The 22,607-nt window shown below is 38.8% G+C and overlaps 1 protein-coding gene across 7 annotated transcripts in view; it reads left to right on the forward strand.

Annotated features, from left to right (window-relative positions):
• Positions 1-22,607, forward strand: part of PLXNB2 (plexin B2) — a 252,410-nt gene that overhangs the window by 211,027 nt on the left and 18,776 nt on the right. For all 7 annotated transcript variants that reach the window (XM_063396802.1, XM_063396801.1, XM_063396799.1 and 4 more), the window contains 12 exons: positions 7,788-7,924; positions 8,571-8,738; positions 9,744-9,852; positions 11,549-11,776; positions 12,259-12,435; positions 12,896-13,035; positions 14,054-14,154; positions 16,406-16,635; positions 17,636-17,817; positions 18,587-18,653; positions 18,768-18,914; positions 22,141-22,297. In XM_063396802.1, coding sequence (XP_063252872.1) covers positions 7,788-7,924; positions 8,571-8,738; positions 9,744-9,852; positions 11,549-11,776; positions 12,259-12,435; positions 12,896-13,035; positions 14,054-14,154; positions 16,406-16,635; positions 17,636-17,817; positions 18,587-18,653; positions 18,768-18,914; positions 22,141-22,297 — 1,843 coding nt within the window. The remainder of the gene's footprint in view (positions 1-7,787; positions 7,925-8,570; positions 8,739-9,743; positions 9,853-11,548; positions 11,777-12,258; positions 12,436-12,895; positions 13,036-14,053; positions 14,155-16,405; positions 16,636-17,635; positions 17,818-18,586; positions 18,654-18,767; positions 18,915-22,140; positions 22,298-22,607) is intronic.

Consider the following 22,607-nt stretch of genomic DNA (forward strand, 5'->3'; position numbering starts at 1 on the left):
AGGCAAACCCCCAGATGGAGGTCAGTGTCTACAGGAGCCAACAGAAGGGAGCTTAGGTGGCTTTGCCATTTGCTGCCCACCATGTCCGTTTGAACACCTCCATCTGTTGCTGGCTTCCCCTTGTGCTGCAGCTGTCACCTCTCACAGGGAGATACTCTGGCACCATCCTCTTTTCCCTTCCCAGTTGTGTCTCTGCTTGTGATCTGGCACAGTTGTGTTTTTTCCAGCATCCCCCTCTGAAGCAGAGACTTTATGCCAAGGTTGCTGTGCATCTCTGTTAGGCTCCTCTCCTCTGTTGCTGTCCAACTGTTCTTGAATTTCTGACCCCTCTTGTGATCCACCAGTAGCCTCCTTGGTGGTTTGTTGTTTCTCTCCTTGATTTTCTGCTTTAGTGAAGGATAAAGGGCAACCAGTTTTATCTCAGTGGTGTAGTTCATGGGCTAGAAACTGCTTACCACAGATGGATACCATAGTATTCCTTATTTACAGAGTCATGTCCAAGAGTTCTTCTGGGAAAAGGAAACTTTGTATGAATGAGGTTGTGCTTGATGGATGTGCTTGACAAGTGAGAAAGCAGAGAAATGGATAAAGAAGACATGCAGAACTTTGGTGATGCTCCATGGGTGTGCACTCCTCTTGTTTTTGGAGAGTGTGCAAAGGACCAGAAGTGAGTTGGCTGGACATGACAGGACAAACCAGGAAAGCTTCACAGCAAATAAAATAGTGAAAAAGAACATGAATCAGTCTGGAAAATCCAATCCCAGATGCAAGATGGATGAACAAAAAAGAGGCTGGGGGAATGGTTCTCTTTTACTCCTCCATGTCTTTAATTGCAAAGAAAATAATGAAAAACCATGAAACAAAACAAAAACAAACAAACAAACAATAAGAATAACCCCACTGCTAGCCAGGTAAAAGATGGGCTTTGACTTGACACTGGCAGACCACAGAGATCTAAAATGCTAGGAGCTCTCTTAGAGAATTTTCAGACTACAAATAGTATTTTTTTTAACTAAAATAGAAGTTTAAAAATGAAGAAATAAGATATTGCCTTCCTAACTCTGTAAAAAGACTAATTGCTACTCATAAAATGTTAAAGATTTAAAAGTTCATTCTAGATTAATAAACAGGATGAAAAATGTAAGAGCTAAATGTGAATGCTCAGAGCATCTACAGTAGCTGTGTAAGAGCAGCAGCCATGCACACTGCTAATAAGCAAGTTCACGTCTAAATGTGATTATAAGTGGAACAGACATGGGGATAATTTACCCTCTAGCACACAGAAAGCATGAAACTACAGTGAAAAATATATCTGCATTTCTGTGAACAGATTTTTAAGTAAGGGGCAAAAGATACAAACAAAGCAAGCAAAGAAGAGATTTCTGGCTGTGATGAAGAAAACAGGACACTGGAAATGGTCTGAAGGTGAAGTCATATATATGCTTGGGCCAGCTGGAGCTTTTTTGGCAATATTTTTCTTTGAGTTTTATCCCAGTCCTTCTGTGCTGATGAAGCAAGGATAAGACAGTGGCACACAGGAATGCAAATGCTACATCAGGTACTGCATTGGTATTACAAAGAGACTAAATGAATTTGTTACTAAACATGCTGGCATTATTTGAACATTAGGGACCAAAAGCAATGTACAAGTGTTGTTGTCTCTCTGCTTGGAGCAGATAACCTCTGCTTTCAGGTAAAGCACAGCAACAGGATGGGTACCAACCACAGGTGTAAAAGCACAAGAGCTAACCTATTTATGACATTATTATCCTTCCAACAAGGATAATAGCCTTGTGGTTATCAAAGCATTGGGAAAACTACTTATCAGTTCAGGAATACTTACCCAGCAGTCTGCTACAAGATTGAAAAGTTGGGTTGCACGTGAACTTTGAGATCTTTAACTCAACATTATTACATCTAGGTAGGATTGAAGGAAGATTTATGTGTAAAGTACATAAAGTGCTCCAATTTCCCATTGCAAACAGGCTACATTCTGGTTGGACCTACAAGCAAGAAATCCTGTTTAGATCAAATAAATTTTTCAGGATAAATCATGCAGTAGGGAACAAGTTACACCTGGTAACAAGCTGGACTAAATGATGATTGAAGATCACTCCCAACTGAACCATTGTATTGAATTTTATTCTGAACAGCATAGCTGTGGATTTGCACAGGTTTTATCAAAACTGCAAATCCACTTCTACAAACACAGGGCATGATCGTGAGAATGAAAGGCAGTGGGGAGTCCTGGTGGCACAAAGTCCCTCTGCTGGGAGATGGCTTACAGACTCTTCAAAAACCAGGCCACTGAACAGCTGACAGACATTGGAACAGGCTTTTTCAAACTAGACTATCAAAAAGCCCTCCTAAAGAATTAGCCTGTTACTGCAGAAAATATTTATGCTCAAACATTAAACTACCTGGAAGACATGAACAGTATTTTCCTGGTGACAAAAGAAGTATAGACCTGAAAAAACATTTCACCATTTCAAGCAAAATAAGAAAAAACCTGAAATATGTTTGAATGATTTCTACACTTAAAGGAATTATAAAACAAGGGTTACATTGTCATTTGCAGGGTTGTTTAAATTTTACTGTCCATGAGAAATGAAGTATTGCCAGGTCCTCATAAGGGCTGATGTTTTCCAGAATTTTTACAGGACTGCTACAAATTCCATACAGGGCCCATTATCAAATATTCTGTTTAACATCATAAATGCACTGAGCACTGCAGTGTGCTGTTACAGTGATGGTATAGAAAGTGTGAGTTCCCCCGGGTGTCTTCTGACAGAGCCAACAAAGATCTCAAGGTGCAGAGGGCTGAAAAAGAAGGCAAGGTATTTATCATGACAGCCGGTGTACTTCTGATTCTGAGACTGAAATGACAAAAGGGCAGAAAGAAGGAGAGAAGAAATCCTTGAGGGGATTTGGAAAAAATAGCATGACTGATACTGCAGCACTTGAGGGTGTAGGCTTATCAGTCCCATTTGTAACAGTTGAACATTCAGGTTGAGTTCAATTTAAAGGGCTCTTGTAAAAGCAGCATTTTTATTATCCCTCAAACAAAGTTTGCACGGACAGATTTACTGCCTGCCCCTTGTTTTCCTCTGCAAGGAGAAGGAATCTCATGTAGGACTTTGGTAAGCAACCTAGAGCTGTGGCTCAGCTGCAGCTTTGCCAGGCTGCATAAGATGAGACTCTGTAAGATGAGACTGGTCCACACATATGTGTGTGTCTGGTGAGTACCCTGGGAAGGGGCTGCCTTCTCCTTAGGTAACACAGTTCTTGTTGAAGTCTTGCACCACCACTGATGGCACTTTTTCAAATTAACTTGGCATTCTGCAAAGTATCATTCCCCTCCTGATCCTATCTACCTAATTGCATTTTGAAAAACGCTTTCTGGTTGAGCATTTGCATGACCATACTTTTTTCTTTATTGGTACTCTTAAGAAGACAGCCAGGTGAGCCAATGGAGCTTTGTTCTTTGAGCCATCCATGAATATTTTAGAGGAGCAATAAAACTTATTCATAGCACTAGTTTTGCAATAAAGTGATTATTTAAATTGTTAAAATTCTTGGTAATTTATTTCAGCTGCTTATTTTTTCTGGCAGGTCCTTAAGAGGAAGGGAAAAAGGGAAAATATGAAACAGAAAATAGCAAGTTAAAATTAATCAAATAATATTTCTTCCAAGTTTACAGTAATGAAGTGTTAGCAGTCATGCTGAAGAATTCCTCTGCACACAAAGCATTGTTCAGCTTCTCCTTATTAGATCATCTTTATGAGGTGTCCACATTATTTGTTCCCTGGAGAGCTCCTGGTATTCGCAGAATTACTTTAAATGGGCTAAATATGAATATTTTGAATTAAGTGCTCTTAAAATAGTCCTTTGAGGGACAGCTGCAAGGTCAGCAATTAAAGACAAAATAAGGATTATCCATAACCATTCTACCTCCTCTTTGGCTGCTCCTTGTGTTAGTTCCCAGAGTGGTTCTTGTCCCCAGTATTCCATTCAGCCTGAAGTGCAACTGAGATATCTGCATAATGGATCCATGAGGGGTGGGTGGTGAGTTCTCCTGTCTGGTGTAGCTGAGCTTTAAATTCCAAGAGGTGGAGTCTTTCTAAGAAAAAATAAAAAAACCCAACAGTTTCTGTGGAAAACAGAACAGATACTTCTTTCACTTCCCCCTTACAGCTGTGTTTTTCAGAGATAACTTTGCTAGCTGGTTGCCTCTACATCCTTATTCCCTGGGAGACAAATGCAGGCCACCACTGACAGGTCCCCCAAAGAAAATGATGCTGAGTGCTTCAACTTCTAGTTTGTGGCTCACTCTGCATTTACTGATTGCTGGCAACAGAGAGAGACAGCTGAGCCCTGCCAAAGAGACCCATCAGATAACCCAACAGAGCTGTAACCAGGCAATTATTTCCCACTTTTGCCAAGAGAAAGGAATATGGCTGTCCAGCTGAAGTTCCTAGCAAGCTTCTTTCCATTTGTTATGCTGAGGCTATAGAGAATAGAGTGTGTGATGCTTCAGAAATCTTTTTTTCTTTCTTTGTTTCCTTAGTCTATGTTTAAAGGCTTGCTTTAAGTGGTTTCTTGTTCATTTTCTTCCTAAGCCTGCCCTTGGAGCCTAGCCTTCCAGTGGAGGTAGTATTTAGGGAAAAGGCTACAAATTTTAAACAGATTTTTTCAGAGGTTCAGGGGGAAAGAATTTGTCTACACTGCTTTTTTAGTGGTTCTTGAGGAATACTTTTATCTGAAAGCTATCTTAAGCTATGCAGCTAATCATTACTGTGAATAATACAGAAGTCCAGCATGGCTAACAATTTCTATCAATTAGGACTTAATTTGAATTTAATAAAAGGTATGGTTTTCTGTCTATGTGGTAAGGTTATGCTTAAAGTATTTGACCCATTTTTATAAACTATTTATTAACCGTGTATTTCATATACAGTTTTAATTGTAATCTTTTTAGCAACAAAATTCTGTTGTAAAAAAGCACAGATGATGTTTTCCTATAAAGTACATATCTAGACTTATTCTAACTTAAACTTCAAATGTGATTTTTAAAATTGACCCCCTAAAACTTTTTATTTACCCTGGTGTGTCTTGTTTCAATCTCACTTAAATCAGCCAGCAATTACATTGAAATATGAGGATGGCAGGGTTATATAGACCTAAATGAGCTTTTAAAATGTTTTAAAATTACTTTGAGTGACTTCCCTATATAAAATCTTGTAACCTGAGTAATGTATTAAATTAAAGCTAAATCAAAGGTTAGTGCATGAGAGCAGTCATATGCTCACTCTTGAGGAGTGAAGGGTTTACAAACAGATTTCTCTCGGGGAAGAAAAGCAATTGACACCCAATTAGTTAAAGCATATTCCTAAAGCTCAATGACTCGAGAGCAAATTACAGTTGTCATTGTGGATTTGTGAAGTGTGCTGAACCATGATGCATTCCTTCTGAGGGAAGTTGCTTAGACATGAAAGCATAAAAAAGCAGAGCACGTAAGAGTTCTCCATGCTTCTATAATATCTGAACTTCAATAAAACAAAATTTTAAAGTAACCATGAAGTCAGCTGGATGCATTTTTATGGATTCCTGCTGCTTGTTAAAAACCTGTTGATGACTCACTGAGCTTTGAACTGAAATGTGATATATCAATCCCTTCCTCTCTGCAATTGGTGAGCCCTTGGTTTTGTAGCTGTGAGCTGTCACAGACATGGTCTGTGCCTGAGCAAAATTATGTGAGAGGAAGGGGTTTGCTGCACGACTAGGAAGAGGTGGATGTGTTGTTCTCTGTCTCTGAGAAGGGCTTTTCCTCCTTCAAGTGGAAGATCAGTGCTGTGTGTTAGTGCTCAAGGAAACCCTCATCAGCAAGGGAAGTTTTAAATTTCTTTCCTTTGTCTTACTTCACATGTGCTTCGTATGAAATAGCGCCAAGCCTGGACTTTATTATCAGTCAACCATTTTAGCAAGATTATGCAACAGGAGGAGAACAGCTGTCCTTTACAAATATATATGAGTCTATTACTTTTTTAACTCATTTTTAAAAAGCCTGTGTTTTAATATGGTGAAGCAGTGCAGTTGTACATCAGAAATGGCATCACCTATTCACAGCCTCTCTTAAGGTCTTGATCTAGTATGCTTCAGCAAGTGCAGGTTCAGGTTCTCTCATAGCAATGCCCCAGCCTCGTGCACCAGCCTCACACTTAGACCTGGCATCCTGGCTCTGTGCAATGCCTGTGGCAGCTGCCAGCCCAGGGCATGGTGCTGCCTGCCCAGGATTATGGTTCTGCCTGCCCAGGGCACAGTGCTGCCTGCCCAGGGCACGGTGTTGCCTGCCCAGGGCAATGTGCTGCCTGCCCAGGGCACGGTGCTGCCTGCTCAGGGCACGGTGCTGCCTGCCCAGGGCACAGTGCTGCCTGCTCAGGGCACGGTGCTGCCTGCCCAGGGCACAGTGCTGCCTGCTCAGGGCATGGTGCTGCCTGCCCAGGGCACAGTGCTCCCTGCTCAGGGCACAGTGCTGCCTGCCCAGGGCACGGTGTTGCCTGCTCAGGGCACAGTGCTGCCTGCCCAGGGCAATGTGCTGCCTGCCCAGGGCACGGTGCTGCCTACTCAGGGCATGGTGCTCCCTGCCCAGGGCACGGTGCTGCCTGCCCAGGGCACGGTGCTGCCTGCTCAGGGCACGGTGCTGCCTGCCCAGGGCACGGTGCTGCCTGCCCAGGGCACGGTGCTGCCTGCCCAGGGAACAGTGCTGGCTGCAGGCACAGCAGCTGTGGCCCCGTGGGCACGGGGGCTGTGGCACGTCTGCAGGCGTGGTGAGGCGTGGGGTCAGCAGGCAGTGTCACCCAGACCCAGCTCCTAGCCTGCATCACGTGCCTTGCTCAGCTTTGGTCATCCTCTTGATTCAGCAGCTTGAGTGCAGTGCCGAATAAGGATGCTTTTCTCAACTGGAAGCAGAAACTACTTAGCGACAAAGTAATTAAATCATGCTGCTCATGAAAAGCCCTCACTGTTAATTTACGGTATTTGTTGGAGCTCCCAGAATACAATCATTGAAACAAAGACTGAATTGAGAACAAAAGGAGGAAACTTCTTGAAAAATTTAAATATAAAATTTAAATATAAAAAATATTTTTTATAACATTTTGAAGTGAGTCTGCTTGATTTAATTTGTTTTAAGGAACCCACTCCAAGGTTCTAGGTACATTAAAACAACTTGAGCATTTTCTGATTTTCTTTGCAACTTTATTTCTCCTTGAGGAGCAATAAGTTAATAGTTTTGCCACAGTTACTGAGAACCTTATGAGATAAAAGGATTTTTTATATTCTTTCTGTTCTAGTTTGAGTTTTAAAAACACTTGTTTTTTGTCTCCTGTAGCTGATACAGAATATAGGAAAGGGTAAGGAAAGATGAAGGTAGACTGATCCATAAAGAAGAGAGAAATCTTAAAATAAGTATGAAACAAGGAAATCCAACAGGAAGCTCTTACAAACTTAATGGCAGCTAACTCTACATTTTGTGATAGGGAATTGAAACTTGTATAAAGCCTCATAAAATACAATAAAGAAAAAAAGTGCATTCACATTATCTGTTACTTCTTTCAATATGAACAGTAAAAAATTTTGTTTTATCTTAGAAGATTTGTCTGTCATTGCTCTAATTTTATTGTTTTTCAGGTAGTAATATTAAAGTGATATTACCTATTAAACTAAATAATACTGGTATAAATTTTATTTTAATTTTCTCACTTAATTTGACAATCTTCTCTTTGCAGGAACCTTATCCTTCCCAAATAAGACCTGCAAGTGGTCCACAAGCAGGTGGAACCAGACTTACCATCTCTGGTATAAATCTGGCCACTGGTTCCAAGAAGGATGTTCAAGTTTCAGTTGGTAGCCAGCCTTGCAATGTGTACGTAGCCTGAGTAACTAACAATACAGAGCTGTGTCCTAAAAAAGCACCAAACTTTTCTGCCCTTCATAGAGTAAACAAATCCATTTTCTCTATCTTTGTGACTCCTCTCATGCAATGGAGTTCTGCATCTAACATTCAGACAGAGACTCATTCAGAGGCTTCAGGGGAAGGAGCAGCTATAAAAACACCTTAAGTGTGAGAATTTAAATGTCCAAAGATTTCTCACTTTTGGCTTTCTCTGCTAGACTGGCTGCTTCAAACCCACCCATGCTTTCACTCAGCATGTCCTCAGTGGTTCTGTATAAAATATTAATTTTCTACTCTCCCATGCTTTGTTCTTCTCCCTTCTTCTTCCTTTCGTTAATTGCTGCCCTTGTCTTTTCTCAAAAAAAGGAAAGGACACTAAGTGTGCTGACATTGCATTGTTCCTGTGTTTGTACACTGTTCTTTGTTATGTTCTATATCTCTTTTTTTAAAAAGCTTAAGTGATCTGATGGAAGTGTTATCTCCTCTCATAGCTGCTTGGTACCCAGCAAAAATAGAGCCCTGGTTTTGTTGTTCTGAAGTACACAGTAAAAGAATACAAAACTCCATAATGTTAGTAACAGAAGATGTTTCCTCTTGTTTTTCTTTTCCAATCTAGTACTGAATTTGGAGATGAGATCGTCTGTATTACAGGACATAATAACAAGGTTGAATCTGTTCCAGTCACAATGAGCTATGGGAGCACGACAATTACTGTACCACAGATGTTTTCATACAGTGAGAATCCTACTGTCACCAAATTCCTGCCAGTAAATAGCTTCAGCAGGTAAGGAAATGTTTGTCATAGCTTTTTTCACAACTGGCTTAAAATATGTTTAACATGTAATAAAAATATTAATTATAGAAATGTTTGGAATAAATTCCTGTACTCTATCAATGCACCCATTTAGGTACGTAGAGTTTGTGGTCTTAACTGCAATTGATGTTTGAAAGTATTCTTTTACTTACAAGTTTTCATCCCCTTTCAAAGGACAATGTAAAAAGTGTAACATCATGACCTAACAAACAGAACAGTAAAAATAAATTTGACTGTGACTTCTCTTGGAGATATTAGTACCTGTCTCCTTGAATACTGAGTAATCATAAAATTGTATAAAATTGGATTTGTTTTTAATGTTTCCTTTTCATTTTTGGTTGGATGACTTTGAGGCCTGGAATTTTTCTTTGGTAGATCAATAGTGATTTACCCCATGAAACTTAAATCACTTTTTTTTTCTTCTATATAAACTAAAGCTTATTTTTATGGATTGCTTTGAGGTTTACTATCCCTCTAAATCCGTGTCACTTCAATGACTTTAATTCCCATTGGCAACTTGCATTCATTCTTCTTCTTATGTAAATGTATTATTTTTTAAACAGTGTTCTGCAAATAAAAGGGAACAGAGAAGCCAGGTCCCTACAGACCTGTGGAAAATACACTCTCACCTTTGTGTCTGTGTGTGTATTGTAGGCAGAGTGATTTTAATAGTAACATTGAAGAAGTAAAACATTCAAAGATTGGCATCAATGTACAGCCAAAAATCCTGGCAAAGCAATGCATAATTTTTTTCAATTCTGCTGTTTTAAATAGAGTTTTAAGTTGACATTGATCTTTTAAATGCTTTCCTCATCAATGGCTTTAAGAGAAGTCCTTTCTGTACGATATCTAATTGTCATGTAGGCATCATACATCGTTTTTTTCCTGTGGCAGCAATAGCAGTGCAGGATGAAGCAGTGTATAGCTGTGGTAGTCTGCCAATGATTTGACTTCCTTTTTGATTCTGCCTTGCAGTGGAGGGAGAAATATTACAGTAACTGGAACCGGTTTTGAGCTCATCCAGACTTTCTCATTGGTGGTATATGCAGAGCGTCCAGAAGCAGGGAGGATGAATCAAAAAAGGGTAATTTTCTTTCTTTTCCACCAAAGGCATAACGCTGGATGCACAACATATAATCTGTTCAAAAACTGCACATAAACTTTCCCACTGGACTTCACTGGGCTTGGACTGAAATAAGGGTTGAAAAGATTTATGAGTCTGTTTGGGGTTTTCCTGCAGAAGAAGATCTTGACTTCCCTACCATCTTGCCTTACATTCACTTGCACTTTGTAATCTTCTGCTTTAAAATTAATTTCCTTCAATATGGATAGAGATAAAAGATGTATTTCAGAATTTGGAAGTGTTTGTTTTTTCTTTATCTTTCTCCTTCTTCTTCTCCTGCAAGCATTAGCAATTTGCCTGAAGCAGGATCTAAATCTAGACAATGCAGACTACTCAGCTTTGCACAATCAGTGTCTTTTATTTCCTCACATCTCAATGAACTTTCTTTCTTGTTTCATGCATATTCCACCTGCAAAAAGTTCACAAAAAGGTCACAAAAAGTTGTGGAAAATAACATTTTAAAAACCCTTCTTACATCTCCTGTTAAGAGGAACTGACATTACCAATAGTCTCAATTTCCCCCTCTTTTAGTGAAGATCAAAATTTAATGACATGATTTAGACCTAAGAGTGATCTTCCAGTAAGAACATTATAAGACTCTTTCTAAGGCTGGCTCTTCAGTGTAAGACAGTCTTGTGATCCATAAATAGTCAGTAATGTGCATGTTTTATATTATATGCATGATTCAACATTTTAATTATGCCAAAGCCAGCTGGATTGGGATCCATTAGAACTCTATCCCTAAAGATTTTTAAGAGGAAAACTGCCTACATTTTTAGGTCATAAACTTCAAAAAGTAATTATCTTGATAATCTTGACTCCCAGGACAATCTAAAAGTCTATTTAGCATTCTTGACAGTGTTTATCAACATTTCTTACACCTCCTCTTAGGTATACTCAACCTTTTAGCATAAGTTGGCATTACCTATAGCACACATTCTCCATTAAGACTTTGCAGATTACTCAGCTTTTCTAATCTTTTGGTTTGCTTTCATTTACACAACAATAGCAGAAATGTTGGGGAGATGCTATCAAGTTGTATTGAGTCACGAAGTGAGAAACAGAGGTGGTGATAGAATAAATATTGAGGGTTCCTATTAGTGTCATTGCCCGTGGCTGATGTTACTGAATGACTGAAAGTGTCAGGATAAAAACATTTGTTGAATTGGGGATGGAGGATGGATGAACTGAGTTGTTACCCTGAGTAATTGAGTGACAACTGATGAATTTTATTCCAAAATTTCACTTAATAATTGTATTGAGGTTCAATGAGGCATTATATGGTGTAAGCAGAAAAGAATTGACCCAAACTACTCAAAGGTACAGAAGATGGTCAGGATTAAGAGTGACATGTTAACTTCCTAATCTGAGAGGAATTTGATGGTAAAAAAACATAGAAATTGGAGGCACTGGAAGCTGATCCACAGCCCAAGCTTCTTCTGCAGGCAACTGCTAGAATATAGTGAATCAATTATTTCTTCCCATCAACAAATTTATTTCATTTCTTTTTCAAAAATACTTCATACTGCTGGTTTTTCTGCTGTATGGCGAGGATATAAATTCAGTAGCTTTATTTCTAAAGTTATCAACAGTTATGTACAGAAAGGAATCTGACTCTAAAATATGCATGTTCTTCTTCCTGTCTTGTTTCTTACAGTTTTATGGAAAGGTTGTTACAAGACTTAATGAAACCACGGTGGTTTTTTCTTCCCCACCAATACTGGAAGACCCAGAAAACTACAACATTACCACTGTTATTCTCATGGATCATTACAAATTGGTTGTAAAAAATGAGAGCCACTCCTTTGCCTACGTCGCAGACCCAACTTTTGAAAACTTCACAGATGGCATCAAAAAACAAGTCAACAAACTTATTAATGCAAAGGTAAACTTGTTAAAAGTTGGTGCTTGCTCGTTTTGTCCTTGAAGCATGCATGGAATTTTTTGTTCCTTTCTCAAAGCTTTAACAGATGTTTGGTGCTGTACCCCAAATTCTTGGTAGAGTCCCTTACCTCTCTGCTAGATGATGAACATTGACAGCTTCCCTTTCCTCCCCACACCCCTTCTTAGAGAGAGTTCCTATCCTTTTAGCCGTACTTTGGGTTTACCTCGGATGCCCCTTCCTGCTGAGTCTGGCATTTGCGTTTGGAAATGCCCTCTCAATAGACCTCCCAGGAACTGGGAGAGACATCTCATCTCACACCAGGAAGGAAGGGAAAGAAATCACATAATTCTCAACCACTCTGCTGTTCTGTAGCCTGCAGTGGAAAAAAGTACTAACAGTGATCCAAATGGAAAGTTGCTATTGAGGATTTCTTGTCCCCCAAGACTTTGTGATGATAACTCAGCCTTTTATTTTCTGTCTAGGGCAGTAACCTGAACAAAGCCATGACGATAGATGAGGCCCAGGCTTTTGTGGGCGATGAGCCTTGCAATATAAAAACTCTAACTGAAACGGACTTATATTGTGAGCCACCAGAAGTACAGCCTCAACCAAAGAAGCGGCAGAAGAGAGACACCATCAATAACCTTCCTGAATTCATTGTATGTTACCTTTTCTGTCGAATTCAGTTTCGTGCATCAATAACACTGTTACAGTGCCTCTTGACTGAAGTAATTTGTTCTCCAAAGTTGTTGTAGTACTGTGAAGAAACTCTTTGCAGTTCTTTCTTCCTCCAGCTTCTGCCTACTGCATGAAAGGTGTCACACGTAAAGAGCAGTCTCAAGGCTGCCAAATGCCTTCTACCTTCATTATATAGAAATGTAGAACTCTAGCCAGACAGACTAGGGGATTTTTCTTCCTCAGCTGAGCAAAATTAAATTACTTCATGGAATAAAGTGCTAGTGACCCAAGTTCAGTTTAAAATATTCAGAAGTATTTTCTTTCTTGGCAGTTTGAGCTAGAAATTCACTTGTGAAAATTACTAAGAATTCAGAGTGCAACTGAGAAGTGGACCATTACATTTGCACTAGTTGCCACAAATACCTGTTTTTATCTAATTAGGTAAAATTTGGACTCCGGGAATGGATCCTTGGAAGGGTGGAATATGATAACCGTGTGACTGATATCCCACTGAATCTTATTTTGCCACTGGTACTTATTCCTATGATAGTAATCATTGGCATTTCTATCATCTGTTACAGGTAAGTTCTTCTAATTAGGTGCTTTTTTTTCCCTAAAGCTTTCAAGATACTACCTGATTGTTTCCAGCTCAGTCTACAGAAACTATCTTCATCTTTTTTATGAGCGGCAGAGTTAAGAAAAGGAATTACAGCTGGAAATATGTATGAGCATCGATTTATTCCTCTCATGCATGTCAAATTCCTTGGTGTTAGTCAGCCCAGTCCCTCCTTTATATATAAAACAATCACTCCCAGGCTTCCCAAGTAAACAGTTGCAGACTGAGTTTTACACATACCTTTTTGAAATAGCAGCTTAAGTGACACTTGTGAAGGAGATAACTTATTCTTTGTAAATACCCATTACCATTTATGCTTCCTCAGCAGCACTGTAGGTCTCAGCTGGGTGGTTTTGACTAAGGGTCATTTTGTTCTTTCCAGCTACATTACCCACACACAAACTTAATGATTAATATTGGAATTCATGCTTCATAAAGGGCCAGAAGATATGAGCTTATTTCACTTAAAACCTATTTAGTCCAAATTCAAGGTTACTAATGAGGGCCTCATCATGTCCCTCAGGAAGGGGTGGATTTCACTCTTAGGGTACACATCAATACAGCTGAAGTTTGTGCTGTACAGTTCTTGTGAACCTTCTGAGTTTGATCCAGACACACTCCTGGGTGGCTTAGGGCCAGTACAGGAGACGTTGCAAGAAATCCTTCTTCAGTGCATACAAACTGCGTTCCTGTACTTGAGATACGGTTGAAAGCATTTGTAGCTACTTCTTACTGGATTTTAAATTACTGACCCAAGTGTGCTTTGGAGCAACCAGCCCATGACAGTGACAAGTTTCTTTACATGGAATGAAGATTTCGGCTACTGTTGCCGCTTTTCTCCTGCATTCTCTTTCTGCTGTATTTAAAAAAATCAAAGCCATGAAAATTTCTTCCAGTCCTTGGGCTTCTCTCTCAGAGCTGTTGCAAATTATTTACTTTTGGATTTTGTCACTTTTTAAAAATCTTACTTCTGTTCCATAAAGACGCAAGAGCCAACAAGCCGAACGAGAATATGAAAAAATTAAATCACAACTTGAAGGCCTGGAGGAGAGTGTCAGAGACCGGTGCAAGAAGGAGTTCACAGGTATTGCAGATATTTCCTCTGCTGTGGGTCCTCTGCAGCAATCAAGACATGCTGGAGGAATGGTGCTAGCACTAAAACTGTCTTCTGGGAACAAATAATCAATACATCTTAGTAGTCTTCATTACTGTCATTGACATAGGACAGATATTTTGCTATTATGTATGAGAGAAGTAAAGAAAACAAAATAGGTTGCTGAGGTTATTAAAAGAAATTGATTATTTTAGTCTAAGGGAAGGACAGAGTTAGAAACTAGGAGTAGAAACTCATTGAGATTGGGGTTACATGGCTATTCATGTGATTGGCCATTAACACAAAGATAAGAATGTTTTATAGTGACTAACAGTGCACTTAATATTTAGCACAATGACTGTGTGTGCAATGTGTGCACATTAAAAACTGTTTTCAGAGCTGCAAAATTTATTTGTAGCCACCAGCATACAAAGGGAAAATTTGGTAAGCTCATAGGAAAGAAATAGCATTTTACCCTGTTCACTGTGGGAAAATCTTAGGCTTGATTAGAGGAGCTAGCTAATTGTTCTGTATGTAGAGTTCTAAATTGTTCTAAATGTAGAGGCATCATCCCAGGGAAGGCAGCAGGATGTGTGAAGGCTCAGCATTTTTACATGTTGAACATTGCAACGTTTAAATTAGGCATCTGAGTGCAAACATTGCAAATATTGGCCTAAATGATTACCATGAAATGTCACCTCGTTATCTGAATTATGCTTGCTGTTGGGTTGTGTTGAAATAATCTCTGTTAAAAAAATACCTACATGCTTTATTGCTAAAGAGAAAACACTATTTCATATTGACAGTGGCTAAAAAGCAAGATTGAATAAAACAGCAATTTCAGGTTAGAGTTTGACATTAAAGAAGCTTAGGGTATCTCAGAGATTTCAGCCATGCTAGAAGCCTCTCTCAGTCTTGTTTTTTCTGGCATTTCTGGGACAGGATGTTCTTTACTTGTACCAGATTGCTTTCTCTGGAAAACTAACTCCTTCCAGGTTCTGGACACAAACTAGAAGCAAATGTTTGAATCAGTCCCAAATGGGCTTCGTTTCAATCTGCATTTTGAACTGTGAGAAGATCTACCAAGGTTATCCCTCCCTGTCTCCACCTCCCAAGGGCACTCCATACCCATTTCTGAAAGGATAAGGCAGCTTTCTCTTGCTGGCGCAAGAGTAGAGACACGTTCCTACTGCCTGTTGGGTTGAAAGTTTCCTCTCTGCTCCACAAAGTACAAACACTGGGGGAGTAGAATGCACATCCAAGGAGTAATCCAGTTCCTAAACTACATCCACCTTGACTTACAGATAAATGAAACACTGAAGTCAAAACACGTTCTGGTTCCATACTGTAAAACCACAATATCAACAGCACAATGTGCAAACTCTCTAAAATACACATGAACAAAGATAGCCAAGGAAAGGGACAGCAGAAAGGAAGTATCAATACCATATAGAGGGAAACCAGAAGATCCTTTATCCCTCACCTTTGAGGAATGCTACAAAATAAAGGGGCAAAATAATGAGTAAGAGCAATAAAACTCCTGAGACAATAGTTCACTATATTAATTAACATGGTATTCCAATCAATCAGCAATATTGGGTAATTGGAAAGCCTTCAGATAGAGTAGCTCCAAAGGATGATTCTCTAATTTTTGTCATTTTTAAAACTTCAGGCTTTTGAGTCCCACAGAAATATTTCCATCAATTTCAGTGAGCCATTTAACCTTCTTCCTTTCTGCCATCCCCTTCCTTCCTATTAAATTAGCTTGCTTTACACTTTAAACCTCTCTTTCCTGGATTGCTGTGTTTTTAAAAGAACTTTCTGTACTAACTAGACTCAGATGGTATAGAATATGGATTGGGAAAAAGAAAAATAAAAGCAAACCAAAACAAAAAATATTGCAATGCCTTTTTCTAGTTTTGTATTATAATTCTACTTTCATCTATATGAACTCATACAGACACCATAAAGGCCCTTTAACAGATAGGCAACAACAGGGAAACCATTGGTGCTAAAGGCAGTTATCTTCATGTCACCATAGGATTAGCTGTGTTAATATAGTTAATAGTTATCCTATAGTTAATAGGATGATTGTTAAAAATAGCAAGAGAAAACGTGAGATGAAGTAAGTTTTCACTGTTGAGTTGCTTTTTCACTATTACAAGGCACTCAAAGAGCTTGTATTGCCTAAAAACCTGTAGAACTTTTAAACTGAACCATTAAACTTCATTGCATATTGCAGATCTAATGATAGAGATGGAGGATCAGACAAATGATATCAATGAAGCTGGAATTCCAGTACTAGACTACAAAACATATACGGACAGAGTCTTCTTCTTGCCCTCCAAAGATGGAGAGAAAGATGTGATGATTACAGGAAAGCTGGATATTCCTGAGGCCAGGCGCCAGACTGTGGAACAGGCTTTGTACCAGTTCTCCAACCTCCTCAACAGCAAATCATTTCTCATTAACGTGAGTACTGAAGTAGAGTCACCTTGTCTCTTAGATAGGCATGCCTGTGTATATGTGTGCAAGACAGCAGGTTTGCAAGCACAACCAAAATTGACAAAAATAAGTGATTTTATATGGTTCTGATTTCACACTAACCACTGCAGATATGTGGCATCACAGCCAGAGCTTCCTGTTGGATCTCATATTTCTGTGCCAGGTCATGTAATAGGGAGTTAGTCAACATTGCAGTGGCTGTAAAAAGCAGGTATTTCCCAATCTGGCATAAAGACTGGTGTTACAAATTTGGTTTAGCCTTCTAAGAAATGTGATTAGAGAGTGCTGATTCCACCCTGGCTCCTCAGGGGAGTCACCTGCAGACAGCCATCTACCAGAATCCCTGCCCCAGTGAAGGTAGAGGCTCCTCAAGTGGCCTATTCATCAAGACAGATGTGTGCTCACAGCTACTCTGAAGAGACTTATAATTGTTCACTCTAAAAAACTGAAGCTCATTGTCAGACACCTAAATATAGATTTAGGCTTCTAGCTTTTTTTTTTTTTTTTTCCTTTTTCTTTCCTTTAATGAGAATCCAGTGCTGAGCTAGTTAATGGTAGAATTAGAGTTTATGGCAGATGAGAGCACATTTACAGGTATACTTACATTAGTGTCTTTGTAATTTGATGTGAAAGAACTGGGAATTTGGGAGAGAGGGGAGTTGATTTTCTCTTTTAAAATTCTCACAGAACACTGTTTTACATTTAATTAAAACATCCTTTTTAGATAAGGTTTTAGTTAGGTATATAAGCATTCCTTAGTTCACTCTACTACACTGTGTATCTAAAACCACAATTTAGGCAATATTTTCTTATGAGAAGTTCTTTCAACCTTCTGAAAACTTTTTGATTCAGCGCTTAGGAGATTTAATATTAAAATAACATTGTTTGTCTTCTTAGTGCATACAAGGGTTGAGATTCTTATGAAACCTGCCATCTGACTTGATTTTATATTTGTTTTCTTTTTCAGTTTATTCACACACTGGAAATCCAGAGGGAGTTCTCTGCTCGAGCTAAAGTGTATTTTGCATCTTTACTGACTGTTGCTTTACATGGAAAACTAGAATATTACACTGACATCATGAGGACGCTGTTCTTAGAACTGATGGAGCAGTATGTTGTGGCCAAAAACCCAAAGCTGATGTTGAGAAGGTTTGAATGATTGTCATATTTTCTGTATGTCTCTGGCTTTCTGTAGATGTGTTTCTTTTGCAGTGTGACTGTGGTGAAATGGCAGCTACCTGTAAAAGTAATACACAAATAGCTGCATTAGCTATTGAATAGTTTGGCCTAAGCATATTGGCAAGACAAGCCCACCAGGAGCAGCTGTGGAAGGCACCAGCACGATGCTGGACAGGACTGCTTATTCAAATACTGCAGTGTAGAAACCCCTACCTTACTGCAGAATACCACACTGAAAATTTCACTTACTTCTTCATCTAACTTCACAGCAAATGATCTAGCATTTATACCACACATCACCCCCACAACGAGCACACATAATCAGCTGCACTGTGCATTCAATGAGAGCTTGCTCTAGTGTTTTATTCCCAATAAATTTCAATAGATCTTGCTCTGTGTATGCTGTAGATTTGTAATCTGTAGGTTGTTCCCCAGTTACTGCACAACTGGGTTAATTTTTTAGCTCTCACAGCATAGACCCAATTTAAGACTTTGAATAAAGGATGTGTGCTTTCCAGTGGCAAGATGAAGGTACCTACTCAGGAATGATGAGCAATACAAAGCACTTATCCTAAAGCAAGTATATGCTTTCAAGACTCTACAGGGAAATCATTGCATTAGGAGACTGAATGCAGTTAAGCATGTAAAAATATTATTTTTCAAGCAAGCAGTGGGTTTTTTTTTAAAAACCTTGTCATTAAGTGGCCTTACTATATTTGGGTTTGGTTTTTTTTTTCAGATCTGAAACGGTTGTTGAGAGAATGTTGTCTAACTGGATGTCTATTTGTTTATATCAGTACCTCAAGGTAAGAGTTGAAATTTGTTGCCTGTGGGTTTTTTTTTAATCAGTAATACTTGAAAAAGATGCACTGAGGATGTCTTTTGATTTTGCTTCATTTCATTTCCTTTCCTTTACATAGGACAATGCCGGGGAGCCTCTTTATAAATTGTTCAAGGCTATCAAACACCAGGTAGAAAAAGGCCCAGTGGATGCTGTACTGAAGAAAGCAAAGTATACACTGAATGACACAGGCTTACTGGGAGATGATGTAGAGTACACACAGTTGGTAAGCAAAGCACGATTAATAGATTATAAAATCAATTTTTATTTTACAATTAATTCCTATAGTGTTATGTCTTTACACAGTTTTCTAGACTACTGCGAACTGCATAGAAATTCTGGTCATGGGTAGCATTGTCAGTAGTTTGACCAAAACAAGTCTCCAAGCAGGAAAACAGAATTATAAAGTGTCTTCTAAAATAAAATTCAAATCCTGCCAGTGCAGAATCCATTTCAATAAATCCCTTTCATAATTTTCAGTTGGTCTGAAAAGTGGTCAGGATGCTTGGCTCCTCCCTTTTCCCCATCTAAATTGATTTGCAATTGATTTTTGCAGAATTCTTGCACCGCTGTTACGCCTGAACTTCACATTTTCTCCCTTGTGATTGCTGCTAATCAGCATATTGAACATCATTTTAGAGATCATTTTATTAGTATATGAGATTGTGCTCCTCTGTGGCCCTGTGAGATGGCTGTGCAATCTCCAGAAGACTTTATGAACCTCTTTCTACATTTTTTTCCGTGTGAGTCAAGATCTCCTGAACGCAGGCAGCCCAGCTGGCATTGAAAGTTGTTTCTTTCCTCTTAGGGCAATAATTCCCTACAGTGCCTCTAGAGCCAGTTCTGGAGACCTGTGTTAGTCACTTCAAGATGAAATGGACATTCCTGGCAAGGGAACTCCCCCACTGAACTCAGCCTGCCCCTGTCCCTGACCAGCAGTGCCACAGTCCAGCTATTTGCTGTTATGAATTCTACTTTAACTTAATTCTGTTCTCTGTCAGAAATTTCCATTACTTTTCAAACATCCTCCAGAACACAGATTCACTGTCCTTTTGGAAAAACTCAAGCAGCCCATTCTTTAGCTCTTCAGGGAGTGTACAATCTAGTTTTACTCTTTCCGACAGTCTTGCTGGTTTTCTTCAGAGCACATTCAGTGTAGTGAATATCAAAGATGCACAGACTGTCCTTCAGAGACCAATTCGTGGGGTTTTTTTCCCATTCTAATTTCTCTTTTATTGACATGTTAGGAGTAATTTGTAGTTGTCTCCAACTGAGAAAGATGCAGTGACATATATGCAGCATGGAAAAAAATTAGTAAAAAGGTTTATTAAATCCCATGTTGGGAGGGGAAAAAAAATCACCATTTAATGTATTCTAAAAGGATGCTAACAGGAGATTACTGCAGGAGTCACCAGACTGTGACCTAGAGTGCCTGGATAAAGAATGCGTTGGGCAAGAAGAAATTTTAAGTTCAACTGATATTTTGGGGATTAGTTGAATTATTGTCTTTATAAGTGCCACCCACAGAAAACACACTGATTGGCAATGCTGGCTATAATTTCTGTTGTGTATGAAAAACAAAATCTATTTGCACTGTACATCATGTAAGTCTTAATGGCAATAATTCTTTATTTGGTCTGTTTCTTTTCATTAAAAAAAAGCCTATAGCTCAGCTAAATGAATCAGTGTGAAGGCAGAAAAATTCATGTATGCAATCAGATGTGGGCACAACATACATATTAGCTAGATAATAAACTTTATAACATTGTACAGTAGCAGTGTTTGGTCCAGACTTACAGATTTCCCATCAAACAAATATTTCATGTATGTGCATGCATGAAAGTTGATGAGATTTATGTGTATGTATGATAAAAGATTATGGAGGGGGTACTATTGCCATTAGTTTTTGGGATCTTTGGCATGATGGTGATGTTGTGGTAACTCTGAACAGTTAGGGAGCATTTGTGCATCAGTGTAGGTTAAAGCATGGGTTAATTCCTTCACTTCTGCCTGAAAGTGAGACAAGGTGGGTAAGTACAACATAGAGCAGTTGTCTGCTCTCTAATTGTTCTTATTTAAAAGATGAATCTGTTTTGCATCACTGGTTACACTGACATGCTGCATACTGAACCAGGAGCAAAATCATGTCTAATTACCATAAAGCTAATAGGAAAAGGAAGGTGAAATCTCATGATTAGTTTGAGTGTTCTGTCAAGGGACAGTGCAATCATGTTTAATTTGACTGCCGTATGGCATAGCTTTTCTTCACTGTTTCAAAGTACCAGCTATGCAAGTTTATTTCTGAAGTCTGATGTGATAAATTCAGGCATTATGGTTGGCAGGACCATATGTATCTGAGAGCTGCAGTGCTTCACATGTGCCTGGCCTCCTAAGATACCTGACTGGCAAAAGATCCACAAGGGCTCTGAGCTGTAGTGCTGATTCAGCTAGTCAAAGACAGAGACTTTTCAGAGTATCTATGTGGGGGTTTTGATTCTTTTCTTCTGGGGAGGTATTCTGGCCATGGTTTTTTTATTTGCTTTTGTCTATATTGACACTGACACTTACATAGCAAAGCTACTTCTAAAAAAAATCACTCTAGATTTAGCAAATTACAGGCTTTCAAGAAATTCTCTTTAACATTAAAAAAAAAGTCAATACTGTCAGAAAACAGTAATATTTTAGAACTAGCATAAGCTACTTAGGTGTATTCCCTGGAGCTGTTGGAGTTATTATGACAACAGTAGGCAGTAAATTAGGTTTTCAAACACATAAGATGATAGAAATTACTATTATATGTACATACATATGTGTATGTGTGTGTGTATTAAATGAACAGCTGGTAACAGGAGGTAAAGTTTGGAGAGCTGAACAACTCACTGCTCATCAGTTGAGCCATGTTAAATTACCATATGTACAGAAGTAGTCTGTCCATCTTTAAAACCACAGCCATGAAGAAAGCATTAATGAAGGCAAAAGCACATAATATTCTAGGAGTTCAACAGTTCAAATTGTTACTGGGAACTCATGAAATTTGGGCAGTGCAATACTTGGCCTTTTTTATGTTTAGGATTATCAGGTTAAATGTGAAGCCTGTAATGAGTCAGTGGTCCAACTGCTTTGTTCTTGTGTGTTTCTCTTTAATAAACTCCCCAGTCTTAATAATATTAGCATATTAGATATGACTAAATCAATTCTGTATCTTTTCTGTTTTGTCATAGTGGGAGAAATTAACTGGAATTTTTGATAGCTGGTTGGCTGCATAACAGCAAAAGATCCTTCAAATAATCCCTCAAATAATCCATACTCCCTTTGCAAATACTTGTTGCAGTGCAGTAATCATTGCATGGTGAATTTCAGATACTGTTTGCATAAATCACCCAGAAAAACAGATTCAGAGGTAATTCGGCAGTGATTTGCCTCAATAACCCTGTACATTCTTTTCTTCACAGACAGTTAATGTATATGTGCAAGAAGGAGGAAACGATTCCATACCTGTGAAAGTGCTGAACTGTGATACCATATCACAAGTAAAGGAAAAGATCATAGACCAAGTCTATCGAAATCTGCCGTGTTCTCAGTGGCCAAAAGCTGACAGTGTAGTTCTTGGTATGTAGTTACTTGTATTGTTGTATATGTTACTTATATTGAACAGGTGAGACCTGTTTGTGACTTTGTATTTCCTGAAAAAATGGCTAGAAGAGGATTTTATTGCTTGGTTATGGTTTGGTTTGTTCTTTGTTTGTTGTCTTTTTTTTTTTTTTTTAAAGCTGAATTCATGTTCAGCTGAATGCAAAAATACAGCATATTGGTGCAATATGAATATGCTTTAAAAATTAATGTTTTCTTACAGAGTTAGTTTTTCTTGACTCTTAAAATTTTGTTATACTGTCATCAGCATTGCAAGAGCCATTAATGA

The sequence above is a fragment of the Prinia subflava genome, chromosome 4 (assembly GCF_021018805.1).
Source record: "Prinia subflava isolate CZ2003 ecotype Zambia chromosome 4, Cam_Psub_1.2, whole genome shotgun sequence".
In the NCBI taxonomy this organism is placed as follows: Eukaryota; Metazoa; Chordata; class Aves; order Passeriformes; family Cisticolidae; genus Prinia; species Prinia subflava.